General features: G+C 55.5%; 1 protein-coding gene and 1 long non-coding RNA gene across 2 annotated transcripts in view; both read right to left on the reverse strand.

The window, feature by feature from the left end:
- Positions 1-6,748: 6,748 nt before the first annotated feature.
- On the reverse strand, positions 6,749-8,004 carry LOC105540457. The gene is made up of 2 exons (XR_001006193.1): positions 7,126-8,004; positions 6,749-7,087 (listed from the first exon to the last, which is right to left on the reverse strand). It is a non-coding gene; the product is annotated as an uncharacterized LOC105540457 (long non-coding RNA).
- A 5,621-nt stretch (positions 8,005-13,625) lies between these two features.
- NPHP4 (nephronophthisis 4) overlaps positions 13,626-26,165 on the reverse strand; it is a 127,788-nt gene continuing 115,248 nt past the window's right edge. The window contains exons 20-29 of the mRNA XM_011981559.1: positions 25,657-25,883; positions 25,255-25,441; positions 24,146-24,229; positions 18,562-18,718; positions 17,854-17,939; positions 17,184-17,269; positions 15,909-16,080; positions 15,151-15,330; positions 14,689-14,832; positions 13,626-14,204 (exon numbers count right to left, since the gene is read on the reverse strand). Coding sequence (XP_011836949.1) covers positions 14,064-14,204; positions 14,689-14,832; positions 15,151-15,330; positions 15,909-16,080; positions 17,184-17,269; positions 17,854-17,939; positions 18,562-18,718; positions 24,146-24,229; positions 25,255-25,441; positions 25,657-25,883 — 1,464 coding nt within the window. The 3' untranslated portion in view covers positions 13,626-14,063. The remainder of the gene's footprint in view (positions 14,205-14,688; positions 14,833-15,150; positions 15,331-15,908; positions 16,081-17,183; positions 17,270-17,853; positions 17,940-18,561; positions 18,719-24,145; positions 24,230-25,254; positions 25,442-25,656; positions 25,884-26,165) is intronic.

Below are 26,165 nucleotides of genomic sequence, written 5' to 3' on the forward strand. Positions count from 1 at the left end.
GCCATGGACACTGCTCAGAGGCCAGGTCTCCACGAGCAGACAGCTGGCAAGATGGGGAGTTGGGACCTGCGACAGCATCACTAAACTCAAGACAGGGGACCTGGGTCAGATGTGACTTCCTGTGCCTGGTTCTAACCTAGGGGCCCAGATCCCAGAGGCCACTAGAGGGATGCGTTAAGGGGAAGCTGAGCTCAGGACCCCAGGAAGGAGACCCCATGGCCTCAGGAACTGTGGAAAATTCCCATCTCAACCCCGCCATTCCCACAGGGCAGCCAGATCTCAAAATGAACCTGGTGGCCAGGCTGCCAACGGCTGAGCTATGTGCCTGCAGAAGTGGGGAGGTAACTGGTGGCCACCATTCACCGGGCACTTCCCTGTGTCTGCTCGGCAACAAATACTTGACAGGCGACCTCATGAATCCTCGCAGCGCCCCATGACGTGCAGTGCTCTTATACCCATCATACAGGTGAGTAAGTCAAGGCTTCAAGAGGAGCAGAACACGCAGAGGTCACCCAGTGGCTGGGCACTGGACCCTGAGGCAGCTGAGGCCGCCTGGTGTGATGATGATGCTGTCTGGGGAGGCACCAGCATCATGAGCTTCCTCCCATGGCCCGTGATGTTGCTGAGCTCACCCGTGATTACTGATGAGAAAACTAAGGCTCAGAGAGATTGGTGAGTCACTTGGGTGGGACGTCAGTCCGTTTGACAACAGCGGCCAGGGCCTCTCTCCCTGCACCATGCTGGAGGTGCCTGTCTCCACAGAACCTGCTGCATACACCAGCTCTGTAGCCAGCATGGGCAGTGGGGCCAGGTGCCCGTTGAGCTGTCACTTGCGGCCACCCAAACCGTGAGCTTATGTCACCAGGTGAAAGAAGAACAGGAGATGTGCCTCTGGGAAGAGCCCAGGGGAGCCCCTCTCCTGAAATCTGATTCACAGATCCATGTTGACCAGAGAGGTCAGAGCCCTCCCCTGGACATCAAGGGGATCCTGGGTCACAGGTCCCAGGAAGTGGCAGTTACATTGCTCAGAGCCATTGAGCATGGTGTAAGGGAGCTTCAAGCTGCCCCCAGCTAGAGCTTGACCCCCTGCTTCCGGGTCCCTAGTGAGTGTCAAAGAAGGTCCGGGACCGCACGGCACCTGCCTTGTGCTTGGGAAGGGACCAAACGTGATGGTAAGAGATAAAGCCAGAGACACGGGGTGACAGGTTTGAACAGGCCTGAGCTGAGGGCTGGGGAGATGTGCTCATCTCCTGGTGAAAGAGGGGGACACACCTGCCCTCCTCATTCAGAGCCCCACTCTTCCCAGCTCCCTGGCACCACACACTCCATCACACCCTGCTGACAGGGAAGGGCCTAGGATATACAGATGACCTGTCTGGGCTTCCAGCTGTGGGGCTAGGAGCCAGTCACTGAGGCTCTTTGGCCTCAGTTTCCCAGCTCATTGAGCAGAGCTAGCGGGGTTTGCCTAGTCCCAGGCTGGGTGGGAGTCCCAAAGACAGGGTGCAGCCAGAAGCAGGGCACTGGAACCCCACCAGCTGTTCTAAGTAGAGGAGGCCTGGAACTTGAAGAAGTGGCTTTTGCCTACTCAGAAGGTGGCCACGAGGGGAAACGGGATTTCTAGCCAAGCCAGATGCTAGTGGAATTTGCACGCAGGCCTTGCAGAGCCAACAGGAGGCCCACGTGCAGGACAGCCCATCATGACCATGTGGTCAGTGCTGGCCTAAAGGGGTCCAAGGCCAGGCAGACCTTGGCTTACCCCTTCAAATGCTGAATTCCTGAGCCTTTCCCTTAACTTGGGCAAAGAAAAGACACTTCCTGCATCTGCGTAGATTCCTGGGACTAGAAACTGGGAAGTCAGGGCTGCCAAGTACAGTTGTCTAGGTTGCGCATCTGCTGTAAACAGTGCCCCTAGAGTAGTGTGCATGGGGAAGAGGCTAAGACCAAACTAATCCCGAGGTGGCCTGGCATCGTGGAGAGCTCCCGGGCTCCCAGCTCAGCACCTCTTAGCTGTGCCACCCCAATGCTACTTAACCTTAATAAGCTTCTCTCCTTCGCCTGAAAAATGAGCACTGAGGCACCTCCCCTGCACAGTTGCTGAAGAAAGTAGACGAAGTAATATCTGAAAAGTGCCTCGGACCATGCCTGGTACAGAGCAGGAGCTTAGCAAACAACAGATCTCATTGCTGTGGTCCCGGAATCTCCAGGCCTCATTTACACACAGAGCTGCCTCAGCCCCTGCAGAGCCCTGCAGCACACTGGGCTTCTCTGCCAGCCTCACCCTCCACTGCTAAGCCCCAGAGTCTGGTCAAGCCACCCCACGCCCAGCGCTGCCCACAGCACAGCCGCCACTGGCTGCATTGCCCCCTTTCCTCGTGACCCAAAATCAGCCTTGCTTAATCCAGAAACCGTCTCTCCAGCTCTCCCAGAACCCAGACTAGGAACAGACATCAGGACAAAGGCGACTCCCGCCTCTCACCCCGGAGCTGGTTTGCGGAGAAAGTCCTTGAGAAACAGTGCTGGGCAGGGGGCGGAAGACTCTTCAGCGGAGCTTCGGTGAAACGCAGAGCTCCTGATCAGCACCATGGAGAGCGCCGTCGTCTGCAGCCAGGCAGCCAACAGGAGAGTGGGTGTTTGTGTCGCCTGATGCTGCTGCTTGGGGGCCACTGGGAAATGAACGCCAAGGCCTCTCAGCCAGGTGCGGATTGCAGGGTAGAAGCGGCCTGAGGAGGCACTGGGAAGGAAATGGAATGCTGCGGTCTGCATGCCTGGGTCCCCCCAGGATTTCTGTGCTGAGACCTCATCTCCGGGGTGGTGGTAGAAGTGGGAGCCTTCGGAGGTGAATAGGTCACAAAGGCTCTGCCCTCGTGAATGGGATGAGTGCCCTCATAAAAGAGGCCCCAGGCCAGGAGCAGTGGCTCAGGCCTATAATCCCAGCACTTGGGGAGGCCAAGGCAGACAGCTCACTTGAGCTCAGGAGTTCAAGACCAGCCTGGGTAACATGATGAAACTCCGTTTTGTAAATTTTGTATCTAAAAAAATACAAAAATTAGCCAGGCGTGGTGGTACATGCCTGTGGTCCCAGCTACTCAGGAGGCTGAGGCAGGAGGATTGCTTGAGCCCAGGAGGTAGAGGCTGCAGTGACTTATGATTGCACCACTGCACTCCAGCCTGGGCAACAGAGCAAGACTGTCTCTAAAGAAAAATAACAGTTAAAAAATAAAGAGGCCCCAGAGAGTGCCTTGCCTGTTCTACCACATGAGAGCATGGCCAGAAGCCACCAGCTGTGAGCCCTCCCCTGACACCGAGTCTGCTGGCACCCTGGTTTTTGACTTCCCAGCTTCCAAACTGTGAGCAATAAATGTATGTTGTTTATAAATTACCCAGTCTAAGATATTCTGTCACAGCAGCCCAACAGACTAAGACACTGAATGAAACAACAGCCACAGAAGATGGAAGGATTTGTTCCAGCAACAGTCCTTTGACAAATATCAATTGAGCATCTATCAGGATCCAGGTCCTGGGTGCTCGGCCAGCAGCACTTTTGAGATTGCTGAGAGTTGCAGAGCTGCATGGAGTTCTGATTCACCAACCTTGTCCAAAGGCTCAGTCTCTGCTTTAATTACTCAATGTGCTTGGGAAGGAATTGGTGTGTCTGGGAAACAGCCAAGCTCAATGACGGGGGCCCCAGACTTGCCCATCAAGCCTGCCTGGCACTGCTTCCGGCCACACACTGCATGTCAGAGGCTTGGAGGAGCTTCTGTCACTGTCACTTGTGTGAAGGAGCCGTGGCTGAGGGTGGTCTGAGCGCCGCCTCTGCAGCCCCAGAGATGGAGCCCACTAGCAACGGTGGCCTGCAGGTCATGAGACTCGCTGGAAGGTCCCTCCCGGGCATGGCTATCCAGGCCCCTGGTTCTCCTGCTCTAGTCGTAAGTTAAAAGGAAACAGAAAGACCACAGCAGACCCTGTCAGTTCCCTTTCCAAACCTCCGCGGCACACTCTTTCGGTCCAGGAGAGCATCCCACCGGGAAAGCCTCCCCTCACCATCCAGGGTTCTCCAGCCTGCACGAAGGCCAGCAGCATCCAGGGAGCAGGAGGGCAGAGGACATCTCCAGGAGCAGCCAGTTAGAGTGAGCTGGAGGATGAGACCCAGCCTCCTCATCCTCAGGGGCCCACTGCGGTATCCACAGTGCCCGGAGCTCCCAGGGATGAGACAGAGCCATTGCCAAGAGCAGAAGCAGCCTGAAGACATGCCCTCCACGTACTCCCTTCCCTCCACCCCTGGTCCCCACTTATGCTTCTGACCCGTCTTCCAAATAATCTGCTTCTGGGCAGATTTACCCCTTCAAATGCTGAATTCCTGAGCCTTTCCCTTAACTTGGGCAAAGAAAAGACACTTCCTGCATTTGCATAGATTCCACAGTTTTCCTAACAGGGCAAACTTGCTTCCAGGAAACTTCTAGAAGAGGCTGAGCTGCAGACACACAGGAATGGATCCAAGGAGAACTAGGGAGACTGAAACACACCGAGACAAGTGTGATGTCAACACCCACACCCCCACACACATATGTACACATGCATTCTCACACACTGACACACACACCCACACCCACACATAAATGCACACTCACGCATTCTCACGCACTGATACACACACACAAATGTACACTCACGCATTCTCACACACTGATACACACACACAAATGTACACTCACGCATTCTCACACACTGACACGCACTCACACACACACACACAGAGGCATTCACATGGCAAGGGCTGACTGACCCTAAGGACAATCATGCATGCTCACTTTCTTCACTATTAAAAAAAAATCATTCTTTAAAAATAATCTCATTTCTTCCTTTTAAAAATAAAGTTGATCTAAAATAACTGATGCCTAGGCTAACTGGTGTGACGCTCACTGACAGATGACCAACTAACTGAATTAATCAGCCAGGGTAGAGGCAAGCCTAAATATTTGTTTAAATTGTTGACCCGAACTAATCCCTCCTTGGCATGTCCGAGTAAGCAGGGACATGCTCAGAGAGGAGGGTGTGCGGTGGCGACCCCCGCAGGTCATGCTGCCGTCGCCAACAGTTGATAACGAGGTGGGGGTGGGGGCTCAGTGCTGTCGACTTCATGGCTTTCTGGGATCATCCTCATTTCTGTGTCTGTGGATGGCCTCGCCGCAGGGTATGAGCACCCAGGAGAGAAATGAGCTCTGTCCCCAGCCCCGCCACAGAAGCCCGGGCTGCACAGGTCCCACCCTTTCCCATGCATTTACTTCCAAGCCTCCCTCTTCCCAAGGCCCCCAGGTCTCTGGGCCACGGGAGGCAGGAAGCCCAGGGCCCGGAGCCAGTCATGGGCTCTGGAATCCAGCCGTGGGTATCTGGTCCCGTGCTGACCTGCACCAATGCCACACGCCCCTCCAGAAGCCAAAAGCACCAGCATTTTGCTTCAGTGTCAGAGCCATGTACTGACTGGGGGATGACGAAAAGATCAAAACGAACGCTTAGTTTAGCAAGAACAAACATGTAAGAATCCATATTTCTAAAATTACACATGAGCACGATGTGGCCGGCAGGAGATGACTGACGCTCCATGGCTGGCTTGAATGAGTCTCCCTGAGGGACGACCTTGTCAGAGAAGTAGAGCTGGCCCGGCCGGGAGCTAGGCCCTGCAGGGTTGGACTCTACCTGGCCTCAGCACCTCAGGATGACAGCAGCAGCTTCCTGGGGCTCAGCGACCCCAGGCCATCCCCACGGTTACTGGCATTCCAGAGAGGTACTCAGCTAGTTATGCTTTTGTCTCCATAAAAAAAAATCTGATGACCTCAGAAGAGAAACATTCTAATTGTGAAAACAATTATTCCACATCTAATCAGGAGAACTGCAGGAGTGCCCCCCCCCCACCAAGGTTACTAGAAGATTCTGAGATAGAACTGAGACAGTAATTTTGAATGACCACTGGTCCTGGCCCCCTTCCACCCTACAGGGAACTTCTGCAGGCTTCCTTCCTAGGGAGACAGTGAACATTTCTGCTCGGCTTAGAGGATCAGACTGGAAGCCTCTGCAGGGGCCCCCAATTTCAGGTCTCCTGGCCAATGTCAAATGGCTCGAGCTGTTCACTAGTTGAAGTTGCTAAAAGTCCAGTTTTTGCTGTGGGAAGGGCACAGAGTCCCTGCCACTCCCAAAGGGCAGTGGAACCTTCAGGAAGGCATCAGCCTGGCCAGGGAGAAGCACATTCATGCATGCATGCATGCATGCATCCATTCAACTTCACACCTAGTAAGTGCTGATACGGTTTGGATCTACGTCCCCGCCTAACTCTTGTGTCAAATTGTAATCCCCAGTGTTGAAGGAGGGACCTGGTAGGAGGTGATGGCATCATGGGGCGGATTTACCCCTTGTTGTTCTCGTGATAGTGAGTTCTCAGGAGATCTGGCTGTTTCAAAGTGTGTAGCACCTCTCCCTTCACCCTCTTTCTCCAGCTCCAGCCAGTAAGGCGTGCCAGTGGCTTCCCCATCATCTTCCACCATGATTGTAAGTTTCCTGAGGCCTTCCAGCCATGCATCCTGTACAGCCTGTAGAACCATGAGGCAATTAAACCTCTTTTCTTTATAAATTACCAGTCTCCGGTAGTTCTTTATAGCAATGCGACAACAAACTAATACAAGTACCTACTTAATAAACGGGTTGACCCATTTATTGCCACTAGAGATTAAAATATTAAATCACTAACAGAGCAAAGTTTGGTGTATTGTAAATCCTTAATAAATGTGAACTCTTATTATTTGTTTAGACCCTAGTATTGTTCAGATTCAGTGGTGACAAAGATCATGTCCTCTTGAATCTGATATTCTAATGGTGAAGACAGATAGTGAGCAGGTAAGCAAATCAACGTGAATTGAGTTTAGAGCAATAGAAGGCAGTGTGAGCTACCTGAGGCTGGGGCAGCAGTAGCTCTTGCTGTGTCATTACCCCAGATCCCAGTGGCTCACAACACTGAGCCATTCATTTAGCTCACGGCTCTGTGGGTTGGCATCTGGGCTGGGCTCAGCAGGGCGGTTCTTTTGGCCCAAGACAGGATGTGGCAATGGAGACAGGATGTGGAAATGGAGACAGGATGTGGCAATGGTGGCTGGGCCCCTCATGCATCTACAATCTGCAGGGGCTGATATGGGCTGAGGGGACGGCCAGGTCACCTGGGACTCCAACCACATGGTCTCTCATCCCCTGGCAGGTTCTTGTGGGCTTATCCCCATGGTGGCCTCGGGGTCCTGATAGCTCAAGGACAGAGCAGCAGGCAGAGTGAGCCAAGCCCAGGCAGGGCACCATGCCACCCCCACCACATCCTAGTCATCAAAGACAGCTAGCCCAAGGAGTAACACAGACCCCACCCTGATGGGAGATGCCGTAAAACACCACAGCCACATTCAGGACTTATTCCGGGAAATGTCTCCCTTTAGCCAGGTGCCCGACAGGCTCTCTAGGAGACACCACCACAGAAGGAAGAGCAAGTCATGCAGGCGATTCCAGGCAGAGTGCAGAGAAGACCCTCGCTCTGGCTAGGAGTGGCCTGCATGGGCTGGCGGAGGAGGCTGGTGGCAGCTGAGGCTGGCTGATGGGAAGGGATTCGTGGGCTGTCAGGCAGCAGAGGACTCCAGGCATGGGAGCAGCTAATCTGGCAACATTCAGTTCTTCCAGGAATATTCTTGGAGAGCCCCTGGCAGGGAACAAAGACAAACTCCATGGGGTGCAGGTGGACAGACATGAAGGAGCTGAGAGGTGCTGTGGAGAACAGTGGTCCCGGGGAGGGTGATTTGGGGGGTGGGATGCAGGGAAGGCCACTCAGATGGAAGGGCATTCTGAGCTCCTTCCCCACTGAGGACGGGAGTGAGCCACGTGACTACCTGGGGGAAGAGCATTCCAGGCAGAGGGAAAGGCACGTGTAAATGCCCCGAGGTGCAGCCTGCTGGACACACTTGATGAGTAAGGATACACGAGGCCAGAGCCACAGACCAAGGGAGGAGTCAGCAGAGGGGAGGTGGCTGGGGCCTGGGGCCATCCCATGGACTCCAGCAGAATGACGCAGGAGCCACTGGAGGTCCTGCTGGGACTGGTGTGTTCACAGGGTGCTGTGGTTGCCATGGGTTGGGGGCATGGCAGGCGACAGTCAGGAGCCATGGCAAAACCTCCAAAGACAGCAGCAGGTGCAGACCACCAGGAGGCTGATCACCGAGGTGCATTTTTGCTGAGCATGGTGTGCAAATCCCCAGCAGGATCAAGGATGGCCCAGATGAGCCCACATGGCCAGCTCTCCAGCCTGTTCAGCAACCGGGAGCATCTTGCTGAAACTGTACTCGCCTAGGCTGCACAAGTGCCCAGCTCTGAGCAGAGATGTCTTCCCTCGAAATCTCACCCTTTTGCAGGTCCTAAGCCTTGAGAGTCTGGGGAAGGCTACGGATCCTCCCTCCATGAAAATTCCTCTGCACACAGAATTCTGCATGATTTCATGGGTTTCAGAGACTCCTGAGGGAGAGGGGAAAGGATGGGAGAGCCCCCTGTATTAGTCCATTTTCACGCTACTGATAAAGACATACCCAAGACTGGGCAATTTACAAAAGGAAGAGATTTAATGGATTTACGGTTCCACATGGCTGGGGAGGCCTCACAATTATGATGGAAGGCAAAGAGGAGCAAGTCACGTCTTACATGGATGGCAGCAGGCAAAGAGAGAGCGAGCTTGTGCAGGGAAACTCCCATATTTAAACCATGAGATTTCGAGAGACTCATTCCCTATCATGAGAACAGTGCAGGACAGACTCACCCCCATAATTCAATCACCTCCCACCAGGTTCCTCCCACGACAGGGGAGAATTGTGGGAGTAACAATTCAAGATGAGATTTGGGTGGGGACACAGCCAGACCATATCACCACTCTTCCCCACAGAGGAGAGCATAGGGGAGTCTGGTGCTTCCTCAGGGCCTGCGTGCACAGGGCCCCACATCACTCAGCTCCTGACACGGCCAGCCATGCCAGCAAGCCACGGGTGGAAGACACCCGTCCCATGGCAACACTGCCAGTCAGATGGCATCAAGCAGGAGGAGCAGCAGATGATCAGGGACAGTCCTGCAGCACACCACATGGGACCTGCTGCACCCAGCTCTTACCTGGTCAGCTCAATGCACCTTCATGGAGGAGACCGAGGCACAGAGAGGCTTCAGAAGCAGGAAGCATCCCAGTCCTGCGCCCTGAGCATGGCGTGAATGGTGAGAAAGGGTGGGAAGGAGCCAGGGGAGGACGGGCCTGCAGGCCCCAGAGAGGAACCTTGCCTGCATCCTACCCTCTGAAAGGTTTATGCAAAGGAGGCGACAGGATCAGGTCTGTGTTTCCTGACAGTCACAGCAGCTGCCGTGAGCGCTGGACCAGAGGGTGGCGTGAGGGCAAGCGAAGCCCAGAGTGGCCCAGGAAGGTAGCGTGGACAGCACTGACCCCAGTACCAGGGCCCCACATGGCCTTGGAGACCACACTCCTTCCCTCAAGCTCTCCAGAACCTGGGTCCACGTGAGTCACACACGCAGGGGCTGTTGACTTCTTTCCCTTAAATGTGGGTACAGCACCCACCTAGAGGTTCTGCCTCCAGGAGAAACCCACATTGGTGCGTGGCTATTTCAAGGTTGAATTCTTGTGATAAAGTTTGAGAACCTGGAGTCCCTACTCAATTCAGGATGGCTGACCAGCCAGGATGACGCGCTCCTTCGTGGCTGAGGACAGCCACCCAAGGGCTTCTCTACATGCACAGAAGGTCACTCTGTTGATGGGGTCACTCCTTAGACTTACACCAGCCCTTCTCTCCCCAGGACTAGGGACACTGATTTGCTAGTTACGGGACTATTTAAGACCTCCAGGGAGATCCCACGACTCCTATGTTCACTTCCTGAGGCTGCCGTAAACAACTGCTGCAAACTTGGTGACTCAAAGCAACAGGAAGTTATTATCCCACAGCCTGGGAGCCAGACGGCTGAGATCAAGGGCAGGGCGGGTTCCCTCTGGAGGCTCGGAGGGAGAATCTGTCCCAGGGTCTCCAGCTTCGGTGGCTCTGGCAATCCCTGGCTTGTGGCTCTCTCCAGCCTCCGCCTCTGTCGCCACGGAACCATCCCTACGTGTCCCTTTCTGTCTCACGAGGACACTCTCCCTGGGCTTAGGGTCACCCCAATCAACACGACTTCATCTCACGCCCTCGTTTCATTACATCCGCAAAGACCGACCTTCTTCCCAAACAGCCAGATTCTGAGGTGCTGAGAGTACTGAGTTCTTCAGGGACGGTATTCACCCCCTGAAGTTGGGGTGACTGTTCCTCAGTCATCCATTCTCCATCCGGCAGGGGTCTTCCCAGGCCCCCCTAGGAGAGGTGAGGGGCAGCGTTGAAACCCAGGGGCCTGGCGCGAGGTGAATCTGCCCGACCTGCAGAGAAGCTCCCGGGCCCTGCACAGCCTCCTGTGGACCCGCTCAGGCGTGGCTTTGGCTTGGGTCAGAAGAGCCAGTGGGGCCCGTCATCACCAGCAGAGTGCGGCAGGTGGAGCGCCAGCACCCTCCAGGCAGGCAGGGTCTACATTCTTCATTTCCTGTCTGTAGGGCGGTGTCCTGCACAGGGCCAGGGAGACCCCACTGTGCTCAGGCTGTGCGAGACAGAGACCCACCTGAGTACCTCCCGTGGGCAGGTCACTGGCTGCTCCTGAGCCCTCTGTCTCTTTCTCTGTCAAGGCCTCAGCGCACCTCCCGGTAAGTGCTACCCGAGGTTGCTGGGGTGAGAGCTGCAGCGCCTCCGTCCACAGGGGAAAAGCGGCCATCAGGGAAGCAATAATGGCTGTTTCCCCACCCTCTTAGAACCTGAGGCAAGAATTTTAAAAAGCGCCTTATTTCTAAATAGATAAACATAGCATTAAATCATTATCAGACATGAGAAATGCAAAGCAGCTCGTCTGGCTTGCATTTGACTCCATTTAGTGAAAAGTAGCTTTCAACAGGGGCAGGAGGAGGGAGGAGCAGGCGGGAGAAACGAAATCACAGCTGAGAAATGCTCGTGATGGGAATGATAACAGGCCTTTTGAAAGGCACGCGGCTTTGCACGGAGATAGCAGCAGCTCAGCGTGGCGCCCTCGTCGGGGAGTCCCAGGCACCCCCGTCCCCGTGGGCAAGTGCCGCAGGGCCCAGCTTCCTCACGGGCACCCCGGCTCTGCCGAGACGGACCTACGACTGGCAAGAGGGGAGTCGGGAGTGAGTAAACACGCCACCCACACCTCGGGTTCTGGCACAAGACATTGTGGGCTCATAAAGGAAGGGACAAGGCCAGTGTTTTGCAACCCAGAGCATGCAGCAGGCTCGACCTGGGGTTTGTGCCCAGCAGAAGAGACCCCTCCCCGAGATGCCTCTTCTAGTGGAAGGCCAGGGGACACCCAGAATCACAACCGGTTGCAGGCCAGCAGCGGAAGGCATGGGGTCCTGATGGGCTGGCCCAAGCCCTCAGGCCACCCCACCCTGGGCGGAAGGAGCCCTCTGGGGTGGACAGCTGTGGAGGTTTCCCAGGCCTCAACCCAGCCTCAGGGAGCCAGCAAGAGGACACGCGCCACGAGCACTGAGAGTGGGGGCTGCGGGATGGAGGCGAGGCAGCCACGGCATTGCCGCCCCCCACAAGGACAGGGCTCCATGCTGACAGAGGGCCGGGATCAGGGCTGGGGGACTCATGGGACACAGCACCTGTCCACTCCAGTCCACCAGCTCCTCCCCTGGCCCACATGACCCCCTGCCCTGGCACAGCCCTGCAGGCCCCTCTCCAGCCTCTCCTGCCCTGCTGCCCCTTTGCAGGGCCCCTGCCACTCCGTCCTCTCTCCACTGCCTCCTATGTGGAGAGGCCCGACCTCCTTTGAACTAAAGCCCCTCTTCATACCCTCACCCTGCTCCCCTCAGACCCTCAGTGCCGCCCGGCAGACCGCAACAGGTCCCCGTGTGATCATCTGGGCCCCTGAGAAAGCCAGGTCCTGGGGCGGGCAGCATCCGTCTCCCCCGACCAGGGGAGTGCTCTGTCCACACTCGGGTTGAATAGGGGTGTGAGGAGCATGTGGCAAATGGAGCCTCGCTGGCTGATGGCATCTCTCTCGCCAAAGGCCAGGCCGCTTTCTCGTCGTGGGCTCGAGGGATGTCCCTGTGTCCTCCAGCCCACAGGCCAGCCTGGTCCTGCTCAGGAGGGCACACGCTGCCTGCCTGCTCCTTGAGGCTGGGGGGCACCTCCTGCATCTGGCGCTGTGGTTTCCTCCTGTGCTGTGGGGGTGACAACGCAGATGTGAGAGCCCGGCAGGCTGGGGTGGGGGCCGTGTTACTGAAGCACCTCGAACAGGTGGGAGCCCTGGAGGCTTGGTCAGCTCTCTGCTGTTGCCTTGTGGGGCATCGTAGCAGCTGAAAGGCCTTTCTGAGTCCTTGCTTTACAGACCAGACACGGGCAGGGAGCACCGCAGGTCCCTCCGCTGTGCAAGGACCGAATGGACTTGGGGGATCCGCCTCTCCAGGAAAAGCAGCTGCTCTCTGGTCTTCCTGGGGGAAAACCCACGTGACGAAGAGCAGGCCCCTCAGAGCAGGCAGCGTCTCTCTGCAGGGGTGGGGGAGGCAGCCAGTTCTCGGGCCACCTAGAAGTGGAGGGGACGGAGGTGAAAGTGCCCCACGCACCTCCCCAAGGCCTCTGATGAGGCCTGCAGAACCCCTGCACCATTAGGAGGCACCCGGGGCTGCGTGAGCGCCTTCTCAGAGCTCTGCCCGTCCAGCAGGATGTTCCCGTCTAGGGTTCACCAGCCCCTCAGGCGCGGGAGCTGAGGCGAAGTCCAGGAGGCATCCTCAGCTTGGCCACGGTGGAGGAGACGAAGGCAGCTGGGAAAGCAGAGGCGGCGGCGCCCTCCCCGACAGACTCAAAATCCCAACCTCCTCCTGCAGCTTCGCGGCAGACGCAGGAGGTGAGCGATGTGGCCCGCGCCGAAAACGGCAGACAACAAGGGGTTGCTACCTTTAGGGAGGGGCCACCTTTATCCCACGCGCGCCCACATCTGTGGGGTGTGGAGACCTTTTAGGAACACAGAGGACCCATTTCCTTAACCATGATCTTGAGAAGTCTCCTGCCGTGGTCACCCACGGCATCGACTGTCCCCACGGAGGTCACCCTTCACTCCCACCCTACTGTCTGCCACGGATGTGGCCGTGGGACCAATGGCTCTAAGCATATCCCTTCCTGAGGCATGTGGGGTCCCGCAATCAGAGCGCTGGGGCAGCTTCTGTAGCAGGAGGGGGCGCCCGGCCCAAGCCCTCCTCGTACTGACCCGCAGCCCGCAGCCCACCGCTCGGTGTGGCCCACCCTCCACTCCTCCGCCCCTTGTACTTCCACCCAACTGCTGCCGTCTCAGAGCCGGGGTCTCGGCCCGCACCCGGGGCAGGCTTGAGCAGCCTCTCCATGAGGACAGAGGGCGTGGGCTGCCTGACTGGCCCCCAGCATGTCTCCTCAAGGAGAAACCGCGCTTGTGTTGTAGACAGGAAGCCTCTGACACTGCGCCAGCAGACAACACTCAAGAAAACTGCCAAGGGATGACATGTAAAAGTTTAGTATTTTGTTCAACAATTTAAAAAATAGATATAATACCAGCATAAAATATTGCATAGCAAATAATAGATTATGTTTGTACAAAATCCAGTAAGAAAAACATAATTTTATCATTTAGGATGATTCATAAAATACATTTTGAGCAACAGAGATAATGAGGGTCCCACGTGTGCAGACGGCAGCACCAGAACCAGAGCCACGCCACGGAGTTCACGCTCACGGAACCCAGGCCTGCTGGGTGTCAGCAGCAGCTAAGCCGGACGCAGGTACTGCAAAATGACCAGCGCGTGCTCTCTGCTTCCTCAGCCAAGTGGTGGGCCCTGAGGTCAAAGGCTGCGGAGAGGCGGGGAGGACGGCCTGCAGGGCAGGAGGGGCAGACAGGCCCCAGCCAGGCGCCCCAGGAAGGATGTCACCCTCAAGCCCTCACTGGTAGATGACCTTCACGCAAAATGCCTCTTCGTTCTTGTCCTCATGGTCATTGATGTAGATCAGGATCTCCTCCTCCCCCACTCTCTGACTAGGCGCAAACTGCAGGCCGATGGTGTGGGTCTCTCCACCCGCAACCTGGAAACAAGCATCCAAATCCCAGCGTCCACCCCCGGGCCGTCCCACACTCTCACCAGCAACCTCTCTGCATGGTCGTGTGTATTTCCAAGGGGAGCTGACAAGGCGGGGGAGCCCTGCGGGGTGCGTCCAAGGTCTGCCTTTGACTTCAGTGCTCAGGACAAGGACGGGAACCGGTGCTCGGCCAGGGTGACGCGTTACTCGGACCCGGAGCCACACTCATGTTCCAGACTGAGCTGTCTAACGTTACCATGAAAAGCCCTGGGCACATCACCCTTTCCCACGCTCCGGAGAAACTTCGCTAAATCTCCAGCTACTAAAGAGACAACGGGCCCACCCAAGTATGGGATGGCACCGGTCACCGCCCTGGGGTTTTTGGAAGCCTGCTGGTGACTCGAAGAACTCACTCCTAAATGCAGCCTAACTGCCTCCATTCAGGTCCCCAGGGCTCCCCCTGGGAGTCCCACGCACAGCCCCACCACACCTGGAAGGAGTCCTCCCTGAACCGCAGCAGCTCCGGGTGGTCGCTGTGCAGGTGGAACGTCCTCCGGGAGGGGTAGGGGTTGGTGTAGGTGATCCTCTTGTTGACACCCTTCCCTTCGCCCACAGCCAACGTGATCTCAAAGGCCTGTGGAGGGAGGGGACAGGGAGACACTGTGGACACTCGCGGGTACAGCCACTGGCCCTTCCTCCAGGTATTCCCTGAGTCTACTGTGCACCGTGCACGGCCCCAGACACTGGAGACCCCCACAGAGATAAGACAGACGCTCTCTGGAGCTTCCATCGGGGAGACAGACAGCACAGGAGCAAACACTCGCACACCCAGCCCTGCTGGGTCAGAACCCTGTATCCAGGTGGCCCGAGCCACAGGGCCAAGGTGGGGGTCCTGCAGTGCCCTGGTATTGAGCCCCCATCCCCTCAGCCTGTGCCTGCCACACATACAGACCTTGGAGATGAGCGGCTGGCGGCAGGAGAGGCACACGAGCCAGGAGGCCACCAGCTGGTGGCAATCCACGTCCACTAGGTTAAGGTGGACGAAGCGGCTGCCAGCCCTGAGGGGCCTCACACCAACATGCAGGTCCTGCACCCCACGAGGCGGCAACACGAAGACACCTTTGGGGTCTGTCTTCAAGAGCAAGAGAGGCGGGTCAGGGCAGAGCCTCTCACAGTGTGCAGCAAGCAAGGGGCTCCCAGCCAATCAGCCAGGGGAGCCCAAGGTCATGGGTGGTTCAGGGGCAGTCAAATCTGAGGCCACAACCAACCCTGACATCACTGTGGCCGTGGCTCGGGTCTGCACCTGGCAAGTCCCTCCTCCCACATGGTGACTATTCCCTAAGCGCTGCCTCCACAAAGAGAGAACTGAAGCCATCCTGGGGCTTAAAACCCTGGCCAGCTGGTGGCACCAGGGGCTGCCCTCCCACCCCATCTAACTGTGGCTTCACTAACGCCAGGGCTCCTGTCACCGTTAACCTAGCAGGAATTCTGAACACTGGCTTTTGGGGTTAGTGTGTACGTCACTCGCCCCACAATGGCACATCTAATGAAAGGTGACTGCCAGGAAGCCTCTGGTAACAGAGTCTGAGCGCTGGAGGTGCTGGAAAAGCTGCCGTCAGGGCCACCCACTGTGCTCCAGCTGAATCCCCACTGCCCGTCTCCAGGCTGGGGTTGGGGAGAGGCTCAGAACAGCCCCCAGAGAGGCCGTACCTTCAGCTCCTGGGGGTGCGAAGTGAAAGCTCTCACTTTCCTCACTGTCTGCGTCCCCCGAAGGACAAGGGACAGGCGGGTCAGCTGGCCTGCGACGCAGGAGACATCCACGCGCTGCAGGGAGTGGAGGTAAACCTGCCACGTCTGTGTGGGTGTCGCCAGCCAGCGATCCCTGCAGTGGGACGGGAGCCATCTGCACTTGTCCCGGAAGACTCAGCACCAGCCCGTGAGAGGCCAACAAGGGCTGCCAGGAGTGTGGGCAGACAGAAGGCCACGCAGGGAAAGCCCCAGAGGACCAGGCCCCAGGAGGCAGAGCCAGGGCCTGGTGGCTCCGCCCCTAGCTGCCCCCCTCCCACCCACAGCAGAGGCTCTCAGGGCACAGCAGGGCTGACCGATGGCCCCACTTGTCTGCACCCAGGATGCCACCTGGCACGAGGGTGCTTAGGAACCACATGTCAAACAAATGACAAGGCACGCTTTAGCCAAACACACATCCTGGACAAGTGTCCACCCCCAACAGGGTTCTGAGGCAAAGCCAAGGGCAGCGCCACTCAGGAGACAGGGTGGGGGCTGGAGGTCATGCCGGCCTGAGCAAGGAAGCCCTTGTTAGCATTTCAGGGCTAAGAGCCTGCTGCTTCATAGTAAAATGGGGCTGGGTGAGGCATCTTCATGGGCTCACAAGGAAGCCACTCTGAGACATGGTCACGTGGCCCCTCACCCTCTGGTGGGCACTCAGTGCAGGTAAGCCCCTGACCTGTCCTGAGAAGCACTGCAGGAAATCTCCCAGCTCACAGCAGTTTGAAAGGATTCTCACAGGACTTGGGGATCCGACTTAGGAGGGGCGGGAAAGGGACCGGGTCATTTAGTCTGGAGGAGAGAGGGACGGGCAAGTCCACCACAGTCCTCCCTCTCCACAGGAGGGACCACAGCTTCATTCATGCTGTTCGGCCTAGCGACTCAGCAAGAAGAAGGTAACAGGGGCCTCTGGGTAGCCCTTGGCACTATCTGGAGACAGAGGCTGACTCGTGTCCTTCCTTGGTGGGCACAGGCTGTGTCCCAAGTCACTCAGGCTGCAGGTGCCCCTCCAGGATGCCTTCCCCAGGCCCCTGCTGGCCCTGGAACTCGCAGCAGAATCCCGCCTCACAAAGTGAAGGCCCAACAGCTCCCCCAGGTTTAGGAAGGGGCCAAGCCCACTTTCAATCCACCAGTAGCCCCAGGCCTGCCTCCTCCTCTCCTCTGCCACTGCCCCCGGGTCCCCGAAGCCTGTGCACTTACGAGTAAATGATGACAAAGAAGTCTTTGATCTCCGGGCTCGGACCACTGGCTACCTTCAGAAACACGTCCCGCGGCTCCCCCGGGCCCTGCCAACCAGATGTGCAGCAAATCAGGGCACACAGCCCACTGCCCAGCTCTGCCGACCCCAACCTGCCCCTAAATCTGTGTGACTAGTGCATGCAGAGAATGAGGGCCAGCCCCTCCCAGAACGAATCTGTTCATGTTCTATACCAGTCAGAATTCACCATTCTGTTCACTGTCAAAGACAAAATCATTAGCTTCCTGATTTTACAAGGATCTCAATAATTAGATTCTACAGGAGATTTTATCCAGTTTCCTAACTGGTCATAACACAATTATTGCCTTATCCTTTACACAATGGTAATTAATGAAGTGCCTTAATTACCATTCACTTTATTCACTTTGCTTCATGCCTTTTTAAAATTTAAATTCAGATGATCAAGGAGCTGATCTGCTAGTAGAAAAAATAAAAACACGGTCATAAAGCTCTCATAAAGATGTCAAAATAGCCCTTTAGTACCTTGGAAAAGAAACCACTTAGCGGAAAACCTAAAACGAAGAGGCTCCCAGGAGACCCCGCGGGGAAGACGATGGGGGCGCAGACTCGCTGGGAAGGATCTGCCTGGGCTGGGGCCACAACAAAACCTACCACATTCTGGGTCTCACAGATGACATTCGGGTCGCTGCAGCGAACGTGGACCGGGGGGTCCTCACCAAGCATTCCCACCGGAGCACCTGGAGCAGAGGAAATGTCACAAAGAGTCCTCTCCACATTTCCGGCCTGCGTGGAGATGGCCCCACGTGTTACACACTACAGGACGGGACAGGCTCATCACAGGTGCTCAGCAAGACACCTGCTGGCGAACCGGACGCCGCCACCTTTCCCAGGACAGCATCCGAGCACCGTGTTCCCTGCGCAGACACCCCCGTCCAGCCCACTGCCGCTTGGCTGCAGCCACCTCCGCAGGGAATAATCGAGGGGCCACAAACAGGAAAGCGCAGCTCCCTGGAGCAGGGAAGCCTGCACTCTGCTGTAAGGGGCGCCAACCGGAAACACGCGGGCCATCAGGTGAGGAGGAGGTGTTCCTCCAGGCACACCTGGACCTGGGCCGCGGAGCTGGGATTTTTTAGAAGGGCGGACTCACCCAGCAAATGCGCACCTAGTCATCTCAGAGCTGGCAAGAGGGACACCGTCTCAAACCATAAAGGGAGAGAGAATTCCCCAGGCCCCACGTGCTGCTCTAACAGCACCAGGGCATGAAGCCATGAGGCCATCTGATCTGTCACCCTCAGGAGGTGCCTACTTCCAACAGGTGAGCCTGCAACATGTGGGCCGCAGGGTCAGTGCAGGACCTGCCTGGAAGCGTGTGCCAGGGCGGCAGGCGGATGGCCTTCTTCAGAAAGGAGAGCTCCGGGTGGTAGAAGCGGAAGACCTGGTCCACCACGTGGGGCTGCAGCTCCACGGTCAGGCAGAGCACGGCGATGGGCTTGCCACCACTCGCTCGGAACAAGACCTGTGAGGAGGCCACGCTGAGCGTTGGGACGGGCACGAGACTCGTGAGCAGCGTCTCGTCCCTCCTTAGACAGCACAGGTATCTCCACTGTCACCACGACCCACTCACCCTCCACTGCCATGATGGGGGAAAGTCAGGCATCATCAAAGGCAGAGACTGAGTCTGCAGCAGCAGGTCCCCACCCAGAGGGGACCACTAAGCAAGGTCTGGACCAGCACCCAGCACAGGGCACCCAAGCAGCCACATTGCCATTATTTCTCTCCAGTACGGCACACTTCTTAAATGCCAGCGGAGAAGGTCTACAGTCCTAAGTCAAAACTACTCCCGCCATGATTCCACCTCCCAACACCCTGCGTGCAGGTGAGCAAGTCAGGCCAGGAGGTCCTGGGGTGGGTGGTGGTGGGGCCAAGTTGGTGGCCAAACACGTCAGCACAAGCTCTTTTGATTTCAGAAGTCAAAAAGAGGCTGTGCCTAAACCAAAGCGGTTAGAAATAGAAACTTCTCTGGTTTCAAAAGAGCTACTCATTAAAAACCATATTGTCTAAAGTATTATTAATTTGGACAACTGATAAAAAGGCTGTGTTTGTTTTAAGATACACACACACACACAGACATGCACTCACACACATGCACACACACATGCATGCACCCACACATGCACACATGCACCCACACATGCACATATATGCATGCACATATGCACACACGCATGTGCCCACACACACATCCACCCACATATGCACCCACACGTACCCACATGCACGCACCCACACGTGCCCACATGTACACACGCATGCATGCACCCACACATGCACATACATGCATGCACCCACACACATGCACACACATATAAGCACACACACATCCACCCACACATGCATGCATCCACACGACACACGCACACACACGGATGTATCCACACACATGCACGCACACACCACCCACACATGCACACACTTCACACCTGCACACATCGAGAAGGAGACAGTGGGGCAGGTCAGGAATGAAAATATCCTTCCAAATATATCTTGCTTTATAGTTTGATTTTTGACTTAAATGTTTTTAATTTTGAAAACTAAAATAAATAGAAGTGTCAACGTATTAAAAATAAACAAATCTAACCTTCTATCAAGTTGGTGCTGTAACTACCCAGAGAAGAATTCTTTAAGTAAATTTAAATCACAGGATACAAAGGACCTAAGGACAAATGCACCTTCAGACATCTTGCACTGACAGATAGTGTCTATCCCCGGTTGGTACTGATGTTTTGAAATATACACATACACAAAGATGGCCAGTGTGGCCAGTGGTATTGTAGCCAAAGGGATTTGGCCAGTGTGGTCAGCAGATTGGTTAGATACAGAGGAAATTAGGCAAATAACTAAATATAGTGAACCAAATGGGAGCCAGGTTTCTCACGAGCAAAAATGGGAATTACAAACATGGAAAAAAGACAGCAGGAAGAAACCCGTGATGTTGAACTGGTGTTGGAAGAACTGCTGCAAATTCATGGTCTTCAGCACACTAGAAACAGTAGTCTATGCACATACACACACATACATATGCACACACACATACCTATACATTGTATATGCATGATATGCACATATATTTATGTATCTGTATATACAGGCATACACCTCTTAGGTCTCTCTGCTGACAGGGACTAGCAGCAGTGACATCCCAGTAGCACTGAGTACATCTAGCACTCAAATCTTGGTTTCTGAATGTCATTCTCCAACCAAAAGAACCTTAGTTAAATGGCTGACATTCCTGAAATGCAAGCTGAGCCTGGGGCATCTTGCTGTGCTGGGCAGTAAGGAAAGACTCAAAGGAGGACAGGGGTGAATCAACAGGACACAGGAGCTGGCCTGAAGGGGCTGCCCTCCTTAGTCAGGGACAGCATGGATATGAGCAACAAAATAAATAGTAACAAAATGAATAAAATAGAAATTCATTGTTCATAAGGCTATAAGAAGTAAATACGTGAATGGGGTGAAGGCACAGCCCTATCTTACTTAAAATACCAGTAATCGACAGAGAAGGAATAATGGAATTGGAAAATCCATGGCAGGCAAGCATCCCGTTAACTACCAACTCGGGGCGGTCATCAGTGTACACTGAGACCTAGTGCGTAAAAGTCTGATGAAGAAGAGGGTATTTGAATGGCCTCAGTATCTCCCAACAAGATACTTACTCATGACTTTCTGATTACTAGACACAAATATTTCTTTTTTTTTTTTTTTGAGATGGAGTCTCGCTCTATCGCCCAGGCTGGAGTGCAGTGGCCGGACCTCAGCTCACTGCAAGCTCCGCCTCCCAGGTTTACACCATTCTCCGGCCTCAGCCTGCCAAGTAGCTGGGACTACAGGCACCCGCCACCTCACCCGGCTAGTTTTTTTGTTTTTTTTTTTTTGTTTTTTTTTGTTTTTTTTTTTTGAGACGGAGTCTCGCTGTGCTCCCAGGCTGGAGTGCAGTGGCGTGATCTCGGCTCACTGCAAGCTCCGCCTCCCGGGTTCACGCCATTCTCCTGCCTCAGCCTCCCAAGTAGCTGGGACTACAGGCGCCCGCCACCACGCCCGGCTAGTTTTTTGTATTTTTAGTAGAGACGGGGTTTCACCATGTTAGCCAGGATAGTCTCGATCTCCTGACCTCGTGATCCACCCGCCTCGGCCTCCCAAAGTGCTGGGATTACAGGCTTGAGCCACCACGCCCGGCCACAAATATTTCTTAGTTGATATTACAGGAAAAAAGCATGGCAGATGCCATCGTAACTGAATGGAAACAGTAACATCACCAGTAACAGGACAAAGCAACATGGTGTCCCTCACAGTATGATGTTCGGAGAGGACACAGCAAATGTCTGTGGAGTCCCTGTCCCAAGTGCATCACCCGGGTCTAACCGAACCGAGGCCTAACCGAACCCGGGTCTAACCGAACCCGGGTCTAACCGAATCTGGATCTAACCGAAACCAACACCAGACCAACCCCACTGGGCACACCCTGCAGGATAACCGCCTGTGCCCTTCAGAACAGCCACAGCCACAGCCATAGCCACGCCAGAGGGACTCCATGGGCAGCGGGCTGCTGGGGGCCGCTGGGTGGGCCGTCTATCAAGTACTGGGACATCTGCGAATGTGAACGGGGCCTGTGATGACAGAAGAGGAGTGTCTAATTTTCATGGCTCTGCCTTGCCTGTAGAGGACAGTGGCCTTATTTTCAAGACAACCCAGCTCAAAGTGTCATGGAGGAGAGGGCATTACCTCATAAGTTATTCTCAAACTGTTCGAGAAAAATGCATAAACAGAGAACAGTGAGGCAACCATGGCAAAGGCTGGTGATTGGGAAGGCTGGGAAAACCCCATGTGGGGACTCTGCACTCTAACTGTAACTTTTCCCTAAGTTCTACATTATTTCAAAATAACTACTTTTTATAACAACGAAAAAAAAGGCACAGGAGTTAACCTGAAAAGGATGGCAGTGGCCAGAGAGAGGGCAGTTCCAGCATCTAAGAGTGAAGCCTCCATGGAATGAGAAACACAAATATAAAGCCCAGGTGTCCATCACGAGACGCCACAAACACGGACTGTCTCTGGAGGGTGCTAGGACGCAGCTCGCTTACTTGAAAATTGACAAATAAAGGGAATGATTCTAACATTCACCCTCACTTTCAAGTACAAAGCATACTTTAGGGTAACCAAACCACTGGTGGGGAAAGTCCTTGTTTGTAGGAAAATCACAGGAAGAATGACAAGACTCTAATTTCACCTTGGTTGGAACACGTGTGGGCCAGGAGCCTCAGCTGGATGCGAATGAGGGAGAAGCGGGTGACAGCAACAGGCCGTCAGCACCTGAGCACGGTGACAGCCAGCATGGCCTCTGTGGGTGGCCTTCGTGGACGACGTGGCCTGCACACTGAGCAACTCCAGAGGTGGCGCACCCCAGGCCAGCGGGTCCCAACCCAAACACACCAGCTGTAGAAAGGCCCGTGCTTAGAGCCCCAGCAGACGATGCCGAGATCCGCCTTGACAGGGGCAGCGATGACAGCATGCAGTCACGATAAAAAGAGAAGTCCTCATCGGTCCGAGATACACACTGCAGTAATTATGGGTAAACTAACACAATGCCTAGGATTTCCCTTCAAACTCCAAACTCATGTGAAGAGACCATATTTTTGACATAAAGATTATTTTAAGGTGAAAACACCTGAAATCTTTATCTGAACTTCCCTTATCTGACTAGTGCACACTCCTGAAAATGCAGCTGCCATTAACCCCCTATGTGAAAGTGAAAGCATCCTGCAAATTCCAGGAAGGTCACAGACTGCCCTTGCCTACAGCACAAAGAGACAACAGAACATCCCTGCCTTCCCACGGAGGCCCTGGCCCTCGCCCCTTCATGCTACATTGGCACACAAACCTCGACCTCTGGGCATTCGGCAAGCTACTCACTTCCCAATGCTGTCACAGGCTTGCGACGGTAAGGCCCATCTTTCCTCCCATCCCTCTGTCTACCGTCATCCACCTGCAGGCCTTGCCATTCAGACCTAAGCTAGCAGAGGAAAACCTTCCTCCCAACAGTTCTGGCAACAGGATGTGATGGCTGGGACTTCCCACACATGTAAGGAAAAGGTATTAACCTAGAGCACTCAATAAAGAACAGAAGTATTCCTTAGATCAAGGCAAAGCTGTGGCTGCATTTAAATAAAATAAAGCAAGTTTTCACTGGTGATGGGGCCTGCTGGACACAGAGGGCCAGGCTGTAACCACAGTGAGACCCGGGCCACGGGGACCCCACAGCCTCAGGCCGGGACTGTGCTGAACTCTGAATTCTGTCCTCCAGGCAAGGTGTAGGAAAGACCAAAGCTTTTTCATTTTGTTTTTCACTTCCCAACTACTACAAAAGGCATGTTTCTACCAAATAAAGAAAAACCTTCAGAAACTGCCATAAAGCAGCAACGTCTCAAGCTCCTCCTGCGAATGTCTCAGCCAGCTGCTGAGAAGCAGGTGCCTTACTACACGGCCTTCGCTTAGCAAGGGATATAACCAAGGTCTAAGTCTTATTTCCAGGAAGAACCACACCACACACACACACACCAGGGAATGCTGTGTGTGAGGCTCACAGAGTGGCCACAGGCTGTGGCAGCCACCATAGGAACTGCGGCTTCACACCCGGAGAGCCCTGGCTGTGAGAAGGCGGCCACCGAGGAGGTATTTCCCACCAGACACAAAGCAGGCTATGCCGGAGCCCAGACGGAGCTCCCCTGCCCAGCGAAGACATGGAGAAGGCCATTCCCAGGCCCACACCACCCCTGCCCTGACCTGGCCCCAGCCCTCCCCTCCAGGAGGGGAGAGAAGGACATAAGGGTTAGGCCCTGGGAATACCTGGGAAGCCCTGAGATCAGTCTGTCCTCTGTTGCCCCTTTACCTTGGCGTGTTTAGCGGGCACTGCGCTGGACTTCCAAGGTGACACGGCATCTGTGCCCTTCTCGTTGCTCAACCCAGAAGAGGCCTGCAGGAACCAATCAGCACAAGCAGGTCAGGGAGCGACACCACTAGGTGACCAGCACCTGTGCTTAGAGACACCACTGCCACCCAGCTGGGAGCCACCAGCCTCCTCTCACACTGACTCTCCGGGCAGCAACCATCACCAACCGGCCTCACTGTGCCAGAGAAGGCTGAGGCTGCCAGGAGCAAAGGAACAGCAGATCCCAGGTGGAAACCCAGCTCTGCCTGAAGCCAAAGGCCTGAGGTCCCACCTGCTGTCCTCACAGCCCGTCCCAAGAGCCAGCATGGAACCCTGTGAGTGAGCCTCTAGGGACATTTCAAGTCCACCTTAAGCAATGACCATCACCCTAGAGAGCTGACCCCAAAAGGTCAAAAGCTGAAACACACACTCCATGCCCCTATGCCTGCCTCACACACCCAGGCATGACATACCCCCTGCAGGCACGCCTCACACACCACCCCCTGCACACACACCTCACACAGACCCCCACACGCACCACTCCTACACGCGTGCCTCACATACACCCCGCATACATGCCTCCTGCACACACGCCTCACATATCCCCCCCCTGCACACATACCCCTTGCAAATACACCTGCTGCACGCATGCTCCCTACACTCATGCTCCACGCACACATGCCAGCAAAGCTGTATCTTGCATAGACATAGAGCAGCCAGTGCTGCAGTCGGAAGCGACCAACCAACATTAACTGGAAAGAAGATGCTAGAAAATGTCAATCCATTAGATTCACTGGGCTTTAAGAAGCCCTAACAACCAACCCAGTAAAGAAAATTAGGAGGAGATGGTCCAGCCCGACACCCATCAGGCTGGAAAAGAGAAGGGGCAGGTTGCCACTCGCAGTGCACGTGCCAGGGCTCTTGTTGAACACAAAGGGGAGTGGATGGCAGCCCGAAGGCTAGTCCATCTGCCACAGGCACGGGAGGGACACTGGTGGAGACTGGAAGCATTCTCAGTTTCCCACTGTCATCAGCCAAATGCAACTTCCTTGTGTGCCTGACACCCGCACCTGCACCATGGCCAGCTGCCCAGCAGAGAAGCTCTGGAACTTGAAGGGGATGTGGGCGGTCTCGTGGGGGCGCAGGTAGAGCTGGGGGGCCAGGCTGCCGCGCAGGTGGAACATGTCCTCCTCCACCGGCGTGTGCAGGCCAGCAGCACCCTTGAAGTCCCTCCACTCCTGACTGTCCACGATGACGCTGGGGAAGGCAGTGTCCAGGCGTCAGGGCAGTTCTTCCCAGGAAGGCCCACAGGAGGCTGTGTCCCACCCACCGACAGCAGTGCTCAGAGGAGTGGGAGAGAGGAGCCGAATCGCCTCGGCTCTCGGGCAGAATTCAAGCCAGCTCAGCAGGGGAGCCGGCTGCACCCGACACAGATCTGGGCTGGGGCAGGATGGGTGTTGCTGAGACCTCACCTGAGCTCAGGGTTGTCAATCTCCACGGTCACCGTGTGCTGTGTGTTGTGGGGGTTCTTAAGCACAAATTCAAAGAACTCGGCGACCCCCAGTGTGGCGTGGAGCGTGTGCTCCGTGGTGATGGCCAGGCTCAGCAGGCTGGCGATGCTCTCGGCCTTTGTGCGCTCCCGGTAGGCGGCGATGACCTGTAGGTCCCGCAAGTGCTGTGTGCGGACGCTCTGCTGGGCCTGCGGACAAGACGATATGGGCGGACAGGGTCCCAGGCACACTCTCCTCCACGAGCGGCTATTGCTGGCCGCCCACCACCCGCGATCTCAGAACAGGACATTTCTCCACCAGCATTGCCACCGCCACCCCCTTCCTTGACCATGTGGTCTGGGTGGAACTGGCCGGCCACGCCCAGGCGTGGATCTCAGGCAATGCTGGACAGAGATCTGCTGGCTGTGTCCCCGACACGGAGGTCCACACAGCACCCTTGCCTGCTCCGGAGTGACTCCTCACAGCCGCAA

This window comes from Mandrillus leucophaeus, unplaced genomic scaffold (genome assembly GCF_000951045.1).
Source record: "Mandrillus leucophaeus isolate KB7577 unplaced genomic scaffold, Mleu.le_1.0 Scaffold105, whole genome shotgun sequence".
NCBI classification, from domain to species: Eukaryota; Metazoa; Chordata; class Mammalia; order Primates; family Cercopithecidae; genus Mandrillus; species Mandrillus leucophaeus.